The sequence below is a fragment of the Mastigoproctus giganteus genome, chromosome 8 (assembly GCF_048544385.1).
Source record: "Mastigoproctus giganteus isolate SK-2022 chromosome 8, ASM4854438v1, whole genome shotgun sequence".
NCBI classification, from domain to species: Eukaryota; Metazoa; Arthropoda; class Arachnida; order Uropygi; family Thelyphonidae; genus Mastigoproctus; species Mastigoproctus giganteus.
Genome location: NC_143582.1, coordinates 103,849,582 through 103,861,814, shown reverse-complemented (window position 1 = coordinate 103,861,814; position 12,233 = coordinate 103,849,582). Strand labels below are relative to the sequence as shown.

Sequence of the window (12,233 nt, the reverse complement as noted above, 5' to 3'; positions counted from 1 at the left end):
AACTTTTCTTGATGCTCCGAAAAGCAATAAACAATTCTTTGAGGAGGTGGGGAAATTAAAGTTTGGCAGTGCTCAAGTAGTGACAAAACAAAAGTGGTTTCTCCCAATTGAGTGGCTCCCGAGATGATCCAAGTAAATGGATGCTTGAAAATGTTTTGTGTGGACGTGCCTAGTTTGGAACTGGTATTTATGTAGGCAAGTGTGGCTGGGCCAGCAACAAAAAAGACAGAAGGTGAGGGAGGGGAGGGTCTCTGGAAAAATAAAAAATGTTGCCAATTTAAATTTTCTTTGATTTTTAAAGTCAATAAGATCCAATTTTAAAAGTTTCCCTTATTCTCTTAATTTTCTCCCTGACAATTCCTGATTAAAAAGAGTATAGTTTTAAAACTTGCTGATTTTTTATCGATAAAAACACGTTTCATTGTCACATTAAAACCCAAAAGAACACCTCGTTGGGGTGTTCTACTCATTTTCCCCACCGTGCATCCCTGGCCATCGTTTCGTGAAGGCATCACATCCCCCAGTGCGCATCCATAAAGTGATGGTAGAAAGGGGGAGGGGGCATCCCCAGTGCACCAACGGTGCACCGAAAAGGAGACGACACCCGGGAACCATTGGATGCTTAGTGTTAAACTTGGGGATTCCACGTGAATTTTCACTTTAGAAACAAATATAGACATCAACTCACTTGGGCGTTAGAGTTAACGGTAATTTGGGAGCCATTGGTAGAGCTTCCCGCAATGCCGAGAAGTGCGGTACCGCGTATTCTGCAATGGCAAGACACTGGGGGCAGTCCTCAGGGCAGACCGCAATGCCAAGAGGCTGGGATGATCGCATTCTGCCTCCCCCAAACTTCGTCCTATTGAAAGAAATCATTGTTCTGGAAGAAACATGTAAGTCACTGTTTTAGGGTCAATTATAATCAGTAAGAACACACGCTGAAAGAAAACATGGAAACCGATGGTTTTAAACACGATTATAATTTGCAGCATGAAAAACTGTAATACTGATATTAGTATAAATTATATCCTGACAGATAACTTCTCGACTTTGATCCGACAAGTTAATTCGGTTTCGGTCTCGAATCGGTCGGCTAGTTAGCATTAGCATTAGTAGAGGCATTTGATGCAAGAAAGCAAGCTTATGCAGCATCAGCCAAAAAAAAAAAAAAAAAACACTTCCACTTCACCCCTCTGTTCGTTCAAAATACCTGTCCAGCTGAGCCTTAAACTTATTTAGGCTATCAACTTCCACGACAAGGAATGGAAGTCTGTTCCACCAACCAACCACTCGCTGGCTAAAGGCAAATTTCCGCAAGTCTATCCTACATCTGTCATTCCTCAATTTGAATTTATGCCCTCTCAGGTGATTATTCTGAGCGAGAGGAAGAATCCCATCAGCATTGAGCATGCTCAAACCATTCAATGCTTTATACCCATCTATCAGATCATCTCGCTGGTGCCTAGTCTCCAGACACTGTAATTTGCAAAACTTAAGCCTTTCTTCCTAAGAGCACCCCTTTGTTCCATTCACTAATCTTGTTGCCCTTCTCTGTACTCGTTCCAGCAGCTCTACATTCTTCTTGAAATGAGGCCTCCAGACCTATATACAGTACTCTAGGTGTGGCCTGACCATTTCCTTATACAAGGGAATAATCACCACCTTATACCTGCTAGAAAAATTCCTATATATCATTGACAATACACCATGAGCTACTCTTGCAGCCCGTCTGCTCAGAGAACTTCATATCTGCCTGCACAACCACCCCCAGGTCCCTTTCGTTCTCTACCACTGTCAGTGTAGTACCACAGAGTTGATACGTTGCTCTGCGGTTGCTGTTTCGCAAGTGTAGTACTTTACATTTGTCAATGTTAAACTTCATTTGCCACCTCTCAGCCCATCTGCTCAACCTTTCCAGATCCTGTTGCAGCAGCATAGTGTCAGTAGTGCACTTGGAAACCCTGCCAACCTTTGTATCGTCTGCAAACTTCGACATTAAGCTTGATATACCATCATCAATATCATTTATGAATACAGAAAACAATAATGGACCCAACACTGAGCCCTGAGGGACTCCACTAATAACATTAGTCCACGATGAGCAGTGTCCATTGATTACCACTCTCTGTCTTCTCCCCCTCAGCCACCCCTTTATCCACAGCAGCAATTTTCTTCCAATGTCACACTGCTCCAATTTGTGCAGCAGTCTTCCATGCGCAACAATATCAAAAGCCTTTCTAAGATCCAAGTATATAATATCAAAGTTATTCCCTGCATCCAGTTCCTTTGTGACTGCATTATAGTATCCACTCAAATTGATCAGCCAAGACTACCCCTTAACAAAACCATGCTGTGTCCGAGCTATAACTGAAGTCTTGTCTAAATGATCCTGCAGTGCTTCTTTAACTAGTGCCCCCATTAATTTTCCTGGAACAGAAGTTAAACTCACAGGTCTATAATTGCTTGTGTCAGCCTTTGATCCTCCTTTGTGAATTGGGGTCACATTTGCACATCTCCAGTCTGCGGGTACCTCCCCTGAGTCCAAAGAAGCTCTCATAATTATGGCTAAGGGTTTGCTTACTTCCTCTGATGCCTCCTTTAATATAACTGGATAGATCCCATCCACCCCGGGTGCTTTTCCTGTGTTTATCTTCCACAGTTTCTCCTCCACTTTACTCTCAGTTATTACAAGATTCTCTAGCTCATTGCTAGAGTTGAATACACCTCTGGCTTTCCCCTCCCTAAATAACTCCTCAAGTGTGAATGTCGATGCAAAATATTCCTTTAGTTTGTTAGCTACCTGAGCAGGATCAGCAACAGTTGACCCATCAATATCAAGTGGACCAATCTGATTCATCCCCTTCCTTCTAGAGTTTACATAAGTAAAGAACTCTTTGCTGTTTTTCTTTGCATCCCTTGCCAAAGATTTCTCGTACTCTGCCTTCGCCTGCCTAACCTCCTTTGTAACTTGGTTACAGATCAACTTGTATCTATCATAGGCTTCTGTGTCATGTGTTAATTTGTATGTATCCCATGCATGTTTCTTCTCTGCCATATGCCTCATCAGTTCATCTGACATCCATTTAGGCCTAAACCTTGAACAATATTTCTTAGTTGGTATGTAAACCCTAGTAGCTTCCAAGATAAGTTCTTTGAATGCTTCCCATTTTGCATTTGCTGTTGGTAACATCATCAGTTGGTCCCACTGTATAGAATTTAAATACTGTCTCAGTCCATCGTAGTCGCCTTTACGAAAGCAATAACCCTTCCCTTTACCCCTAATGGTAGTTACCTCTTTGAGTAAATCCCACTTCAGCACACTGTGATCACTGCCACCTAGTGGTTCATTTATCTGCAGATACTTAATGCATGAAGAATCACTGCTGATAATCAAATCAAGAGTATTCCTCCCTCTAGTTGCCTTCCGAACATGCTGATGTAGAAAACAATCATCCAATAAACCCACAAAAGCCTTGCTAGTGTGTGAATGACCAGCCCCCAAACTCCAGTCAATATCTGGGAAATTAAAATCTCCCATTATAAGAGTCTCTGATTTACTGGCCCACTCTATTTCCCTGTACAGTTTCTTATTATACTTATCAGAGTCATTAGGCCTATAGCACTCTCCTGCTCTCAATTTTGATCTCCCAATGCTTATGTCACACCAAACTGATTCGACACTGCACTGTCCAGAGATGTCCACTGGCTTCACTTCCTTGGATTTTATGTATTTCTTAACTAATAGCATAACCCCTCCTCCCTTCCTATCCAGTCTATCCTTTCTGTAGATGTTGTACTCCCCAAATTCCAGTTCTGCATTCCTTACATCTGTGTGACACCAAGTCTCTGATATCCCAACAATATCTGCCTTTGATGTTTTGAGCAATACCTCAAATTCATCAAATTTATTTACTAAACTCCTAGCATTGGTGTACACGCAAGTATACATGCACCTATTTCTATTCTTAGCTACCCTAACACAACCCATGTGTTTACTTGTACCGCAATGACTCCCAGCTGTCTCTGAAATATCCTGAATCTTGTTTTTCAGGCTTCTGCTCATTCCAATAGAAGCAATGCAAGAATCTCTTTCACCTCTGCCAGTGGCTACTGTTAATCTATTCGTCTTTGTCTCCCCCGAAACCAGCAGTTTTCCGACCCACCTAACACTGCCTCGATAGCATCATCAAATATTCTTGCACCCTTTCTATTTAAGTGTATCCCATCCCTGTAGAAGCAGTCTCTCCTGTTAACAAGTACAGTCCAGGCTGAAAAAAATTCTACTCCTTGAGCCTTGCACAATCTTTCCAGGGCCGAATTGATCGACAAGGCTCTCATCATATACTTCCTCCTATCGTGTCTGGGCAGAATTGCAGACACTTTCAAATTCAACCCTATTTCACGGCTTTTTTTCAACAGTGACCTGTACTTGTTAAGCAATTCTGCCGTCTCCTACTCTTGATATCATTAGTGCCAACGTGTACAACTATACCTTTTGTGCCCTTAAAAGATGATATCTGCTCTACAACGTCATCAACCTTCGCCCCTGGCAGACATACCCTGGTCCTGTTCCCCCCTATCCTTTTTACAAAGCATGTTCCCCGTTTCCCTGACAATAGAGTCACCAACAACTACTAGTTCCTTTGGGACCAGCGCATTCTGCCTTGGGGGTTGCCGCTGTGTTGCGCGATGACCAAGTGCAAGCTCTGGCGTTGATGTGGCCAGCTGAGAGCTTGATGGGCCCCTCAATTTAGTTCCTTCGAGGGCATCCACCCTGTCCTTCAAGCTCTCATATAGGGCCATAACAACGCTGAGTTGTTGCCTGATTTCGATACACTCCTTGCATCGCGCACACACAAAGACATCCCCCATGGCAATATCATGTCCCGTACCTGAATGTCCACAAACATCATGCAAGCTGTGCATTTTAGAAGGCTGTGATTCAGAAGGCAACTGCTCCCCTCAGTTCTGCTCTGAGCCACAGCACTTCCATAAGCTTGAGCCTTTTGTTTTGCTGCTCTGGTCTGAGTCATGATTACTTTTAATTTAAATAAAATTTCCGTTTCAGTTTATTTCAGTTTGACAGCTTCTGTCTCACCATCAGAGTCAAAGTGAAACTCCATCTCATGAAGTGTGTGACCTCCATCAGTGGTCGAAACAGGAGTCTTACTAGTCTCCATCACAAAGGCAGAAGAATAATCACAAGAAAAAACAGCAACAATGTTGAAAAGAGAGCAATTGAAAATGCCACTCAAATTCACCCTTTTTAAAGACTGGTGAGGATTGATCATTTTGCTTGAAATGTGTTCAAAATGACTGACCACCATATGTATGCATGGTTTTTTGGCCATTTTCATTGGGAGGGAAGTTTCCTTGATTCTCATGGAAAAGGGAAGTGAGTTATTCTTAAACTTTGACCCGTGGGGAGGGTCGCAGACATCTCTGTATACGTTTCAACCCTGGGATAGATAAATGTATTTTGAACTGGGAGTAAAACTTTCAAAATTATATTGAATTCTAGAAAAAAGCTACCCATTTCGATTCATGGGTTTTCACCAGACACTAAAAAATGAAACTTTCTTGATGTCATTGGAATGAAAACGGCTATTCATATCGAGAAATCAAAATTTGCGTATTCGCATCACGAGAAACCACTAGTTTTATTTTGTTGTCTGGAGAGGTAAACATCTATAATTAACACCCATTTCACCCCGTAGCCGAGTGGGCAGGAGCGGGAGTGCAGTAGCACACGCTCTTTGAGTAGACCGGGGTTCAAGCCCCTGACTGCTGAATACGGTCGATCTGCCAACCCGCACTGGACCAGCGTGGCAGATTATGGTCCATTTCCCTCAGTATGAATTGTTAAGGAGGCTTCCACCCTGCAGTGGGTTGATAATGGCTGCACTTTACTTTTTTTTTTTTTTTTTCACCCATTTCAACCTTATGAATAAATTGAGTCACTTGCCTTGAACGGTAGACAGAAGAGGCACAATGTAACATGAATTGTATATGTTGGAAGTTACGGTTCAAATCGAAAAGTGCGTAATCGTGTTGAATAGAAAAAAAAACAAAAACATATCGTTAGCTTTCACAGTAGTATGTTTCTTTGGTGGATAGTAAAACGAATCTCTTTCTTATCGAGATTTGAACATACAATTACTGATTTCACAAGCTGGAAGTAACGATTGGGTGCAATCACCACACAAGTTGCTAGTAACAGGTTCGCCCGGAATCGATATACTGTAGTTGTTCTGAGTAGCAAAACACGGCTTTTGGAATTTAAAATTGTCTTTTGTAAATATCAGCATTTTCTCATGAGAAAACTTGTTGGAGAGATTGAAGATTAAAAAAATAGACACACGTGCGAGTGAAAGAAACTCACACAAATAAAGGTGTGGGGTTTTCATCAGATTGCTCAAGCTTTAAATTCATATTTCCTACTGAATTTTTAGATTTCCAAAGCCTGCTATTGACAATAAGATAAATGAAATTAATGTAAAATTCTCTCCATAGTACAATTCAGGGAAAATATCAATTACATTCAAAAGAACTATGAAAAATATGTATGTTCGTTATACTTTGCACACTGACTAATCAAAAATGTTTACAGTGTCTTGGAAATAAACGCATCTGTTTCTAGTCATAATGATCAGATGTTATCTTTGAAGGAGTGAGACTGGTGCTCCAGGAAGTGTCGGATGATAGTAGGACTTGACTTTTGACAACCAATGACTCACACTGAACTGTATAAGGCTAATGATCGTGTCTTGTCACGTTTTGGTAATACGTAAACAGGAGCGTTTGCGACTTTCAGTTAAGTCTGAATGAAAATGGGGAATTAACAATAAAAGAAATAGCCGTCTTTTCTTATTCGAGTGTGTTTTCAGTAATAATTCTACCTCCTTGCCCGTGGTGGAAATTGCCGATTAAAATTCATGCACAGAATAAGTGGTTGCAGAAGCACATTCACAAAATTTCTTGGGACGCTGGTAAACAATCACAGCGTAATATTCGCACTTGCGATCGTATTTTTGTAAAAGGACTTGAAAAAATATTTTGAGACATTTTTCTTCCCTCCCCATCTCAGATTTGAGGGAGCTGGGATGTCCGCCAATAAGAAAGCGCCATTTCGATAAGGGCACATGTTCACTGCATCATTTGACTCGCTTCTGTGCGGATCACATTGTACGTCTGTTCTGTCTCTGGTTGAGCAAGTCATTTCAACTTTGGTATCTGTTTGTGCATCCAACTCATAAGTTGTCAGCTACAAATTATGACGCATCCAACACCGTAAAAAAGAATGCAGTGTTCTATCGACATCTAGGAATGCGATAAACTCTTTGAGTTACATTTTTTTTTTATTATGACCCGGTGGTGCTACTGCAAAATTCTAAAGTGCACATACGACTGTCCAAGAAGCAATGGATGGAAGCAAAGGCATATGAAATCCTTCTCATTCGTAGTCGCACGAAAGAAACTTTACAACTTCAGGGACTGACCGTCGGAACTGGAAATTCCATTGCAACTCTAGTGTGACTCTGTGACAGCGATAAGCTTGAAATGCATTTACCCTTAGACATTTCAGAAATGGAACATATGAAAATTCCGATGATTTCTTCCAAATTCTGGAATCAGAACAACCAGGGTTTCAATCTCTGCAAGAGAGAGATTGAAACAGGAACATTTCTTGACAACTTTATTCACCATGCCATTTTACCCAGTTTATGAGCATTATATATGGAACACAATACCTTTCAACACAGTGCAAAACTTTTTAGCGAAATGTAAGATGAATGGGAATAACTCAGTCTTCAATTTGTATTGTATCTTCCTGTCAGCCCTGAATATATATCGCTAGCAACTGAGAGCACTGACCCAAGTTCAAGACCAGCTCAAGGGAAAAATAAAATTGAAAATGAAATCCTGAAAATACTATTAATGCTATCTGTGGAGGGAAAATAAAAACAAAAAATTCAAGCGGAACTGGAAGTAAGAAGAGACACCTGCCAGGTTAGAAAAGAAATACAACCGGAAGTAAGCAGCACCACTAAGTGTGTTGAAATAAACTTTCCACATCTGGGGTCAAGGATCATTTCATTCACCTCTCCACTCGTTACTACCTGTATCACTCCAGCCGAATCGTTCAAATTTTTACAGAAAGAAGAGGCATTCATATAAGCGCATTATTAGACTCCCATGGCACAGTGCGGTTGTAAAGGAGTCTTTGCTTGCCTGAATTGATTTTTTCAGTCATTTTTTGTCCTTCTATTCTAATGCATTAAATTTCCGAGGGTTTTTTTTTCCCGACTTTTACATCTACATTTCCTTTTATCTTCCACTGATGACGCACTTTGAGAATGCAACACACTCATGATTTCCTTCGTTTTTTAATTGTTTCTAAATCTCACTTAATATCCTCCAATAATTGCATCCATCTGAAACAGAAGGATCACCTGTCTTCCACATGATCAGATCGACTAAAAAGACCAAAACATAGTGTTTAATATGAAAGAACCTATGATTCCACCGAATGGCGACCTGCATTTGTATACTGTAATTATTTGTTGATGCCAGTTGCAAAAGGATTCTAATATTACAAAAGAGTACATAGAAATTGAAACAGGTCCAACAAGAGGACAATTTACCCAATTGATGGTTATTTTAATAAAAAAATAAATTACTTGCTATTTCTATAACTGAATGATTTGTTCATTAATTAATCTTTCACAACTAAAAGTAATAATGGCTCATTATATAATGTTTTATTGTGTTTTTCTTAATTATTATGGTTTCCTATTTAAGTACAATTATGTTCATTTATATCAAAGAGAAATTTTTAAATTTTGTAGGAGTGGTGGCTAATCATCTTCTGTCTAATATTATTATCAGAGTGGACTGATAGCAAAAAGATTCATAGAGATAAAAGGGTGGGGCACATCGGAGCAGGATCAGTCATCGCAGGAGAATGGTGGAAAGAATGGTGGCAACAGTACATAGGAGAAGTAACAAATCCAACAGTACGTCTGGTCATTTATCCAACTGATTCATTAGGAAATCGTCTCCAATGTCCTTGTATACTTCCTCACACAACATCTGTTTTTCCGTCACCTCCCACAAGATCCCTCAGACATCCAACAAAAGCACCATCTCCCATCACCCAAACTTCCATGATAAGGCTATCAACACAACCACACCTTCAATCCCCCCCATCTACCAGTCCACCTCATCTACCAGCACCAAAACTGCTGCCAAATCGTCCTCCTCCTCCACTAATCCAACCACCTGTAGTAAATTCGCCTTCTCCACCAGCAACAATGCTGCCATCTTATCCACCACCAATGCTACCACAATTCCAACCACCGAAAGTAAGGCCACCTCCTCCACCACCACCAACACTACCACCAATCCAACCACCTCCAATAAGGCCACCTCCTCCACCACCACCAACACTTCCACCAACTCCTCCACCACCACCAACAGTTCCACCTATTCAACCACCTCCAGTAGGGCTTCCTTCTCGAACACTTCCACCATTCCAACCGCTCACATTAAGGCCACCTCCTCCAACACTTCCACCATTCCAACCGCTCACATTAAGGCCACCTCCTCCAACACTTCCACCTATTCGACTACCTCCTCCACCAGCACCACCAACACTTCTACCTATTCGACCATCTCTTCCACCAATTCAACCACCACCAGTAAGGCTACCCACTCCACGATCACAGTCACCAATCAAATTCATCCAACCACTTTCAATAAGGCCACCTCTTCATCTACCAATCCGACCATCTCCAATGAGAACACATCTTCCACCATCACCGACAAGGCAATCTCCAATAATGCCTCCTTCTCTAGCTCTGTCAACACAGCAACTTCCAATAAAGCCACCACCAACACAGCAACCTCCACTAAGGCTACCACTAACACAGAGACCTCTAATAAGACTACCACCAACGACACAGTCACCTCCTCCACCATTGACAATGCCACCAATCAGACCACTTCCAATACCTTCTCCACCATCACAAACACTGCTACCAATTCGACCACCTCTGGCACCACCACCATTTCTATCACCCATTAAACCACCTTCCCCAACAAGGAGACCAGCCAAAAAAGTCGAACCTTCCAAAAGGCCAATTCAGCCTCCATCTCGAACATCACCAAGTCTACCTCCAATAAGAAAAATTCAACCAAAACTTCCTCCAACAAAGCCACAGATTCAATTATCTGTTCCACGACCTCTAAAAAAGCCACCAGTTAAACCACCTCCACTATCACTATCTCCTCCAATAAGGCCAATTCACTCCTTTCCGACAAAGGCACCAATTCACCCATTGCCTCCATCAAGGCCAAAAGTAACTCCAATTCTATCTCCTTCTCCAACACCACAGCCACCACTGTCTTCTCCAACAAGACCAATTCGATTTCCTCATCCTCCACCTTCGAGAAAGCCACCAGTTCGACCACATCTTCCTAAAACGCCACCGACTCGACCACATCTTGTAATAAAGCCACCAACTCTATTACCACCTTCTCCACCATCTTCTACAAAAGCACCAATTTGGTCTACTCCTACTCCTCCACCACCACCACTGCCTCCACTTGCCTCAATAACGCCATTAATTCATCCCACTCTTCCTTCAATAAGGCCACCAGTTCCACCGCCTCTCCCATCAAAGGTTCGAGCACCAACGGAGTCATTTAGGTCGAAAACAGAAGCTCTTTGTCCAGAAATTGGTCCTCTTCAGAAGATTCCTCGACCTGATCGACCACTGCCAGATGGTTCCATGCCTCCATGTGCATTATCTGGGAAGAATTTCTGCATATTAACTGAAGGCTATCCATCGTAAGTAGTTTCAGTTTTTCTTTGGAGGATTAGTGAAAATGACGACAGTTATTATTTTATCCACCTATTTTATTAAAATTTACATATTTATATTGAATATATTTTTATTCTATTAATAATAATTAAATGATATTTGCGAAAAGTGTAAATTTGAATAGTTTTTAATTTTACATTGAATTAATCTGTACTTATCGCCTACATTTTTGTTGATCTATAAAGCCAGTAAAAACTGTAAAATGCGGCACCTCTCAATCCCTGAAATTTTTTTTAAATTTTCCGCATTTTATACAGGTATTCAATGAAGCACTACCAACTGAATTCATTAAGCACTACTAACTGAACTTATTTACTTGGTAAACATAACGACTAAAATGTAGTGCTAATGTAAAGAAAGGTAAACAACAATTAAATTTGTTTAATGCAATAGCGGACATTATACAAAATGATAACACATGTTGTCATGTCAGTTTTAAATGTAATGAAATATCCACATGTGATGTCAGTATTATATGCAATGAAATGTAAATGTGTGTGATATCAATATTAAATGCATGCCTGGGATAATATACGAGAGGAGAGAGAGAGAGAGAGAGAGAGAGAGAGAGAGAGAGAGAGAGAGAGAGAGAGATCAATGTATGAGTGCCAGAAAGAGTAAATATCGTCACGTTGGAGGATAAAAGAATTAACTTCTTAAGAAATAATTAAAGCGAGTTATGTGCAGTTTTTTTATTTTTTAATGATTTATATGATATTTTGTTATTTTATAATATTGTAGAGAAATTCAATCAATTCCGTGCATATAATAACAAAGGTCTCAGAGTTTCATTTTTCCACCATGATAACTTTTCATGTAGCTGGCGAGCTGTGGCATAGTGACATAGAATTTTTGTGTGGGCGTCACCGGTGCTTTCCGACAATTGCGCAGTTTTGTCTTGTGTGGCGAAACCAGAACAGAGTACAATTGACTCACTAGGAACACCCGGATAGCCTCCACGTGGTGAAGTATGGGCAACATCTTCCACAATATGGAGACAATCCTACATAATGAACATCTCGACAAAGAGAGAGCTACCACACGATTACAGGCCTATATGGAACGCGGGGCAAGTCAAATGCCACAACGTGCCCCGACATATTCAGAAGCGCCGAGGACCCCAACGGAAACGCAACAGACAACAACGCACCAGACAATAACAACGCACCAGAAGAGGAAGACGCTCCTGCCAACGCCAAACCTGGTGATACTCAGATCGAAACAAACAGGAAAAATTCCCACAAGCGAAGACCACAAAGCAAAAGTAATAAATAACATGAAGGAGGACCTGAAGCTAACACGAATAACACGAAGGGATGAGAGACGTAGGACTGGCAATAGAGACAG

At 41.0% G+C, this 12,233-nt stretch overlaps 1 protein-coding gene across 1 annotated transcript in view; it reads left to right on the top strand.

Annotated features, from left to right (window-relative positions):
- LOC150081746 (uncharacterized) overlaps positions 1-10,856 on the top strand; it is a 137,417-nt gene extending 126,561 nt beyond the window's left edge. Inside the window, exon 2 of the mRNA XM_090380305.1 lies at positions 8,850-10,856. Coding sequence (XP_090236431.1) covers positions 8,850-10,856 — 2,007 coding nt within the window. The remainder of the gene's footprint in view (positions 1-8,849) is intronic.
- Positions 10,857-12,233: the final 1,377 nt, after the last annotated feature.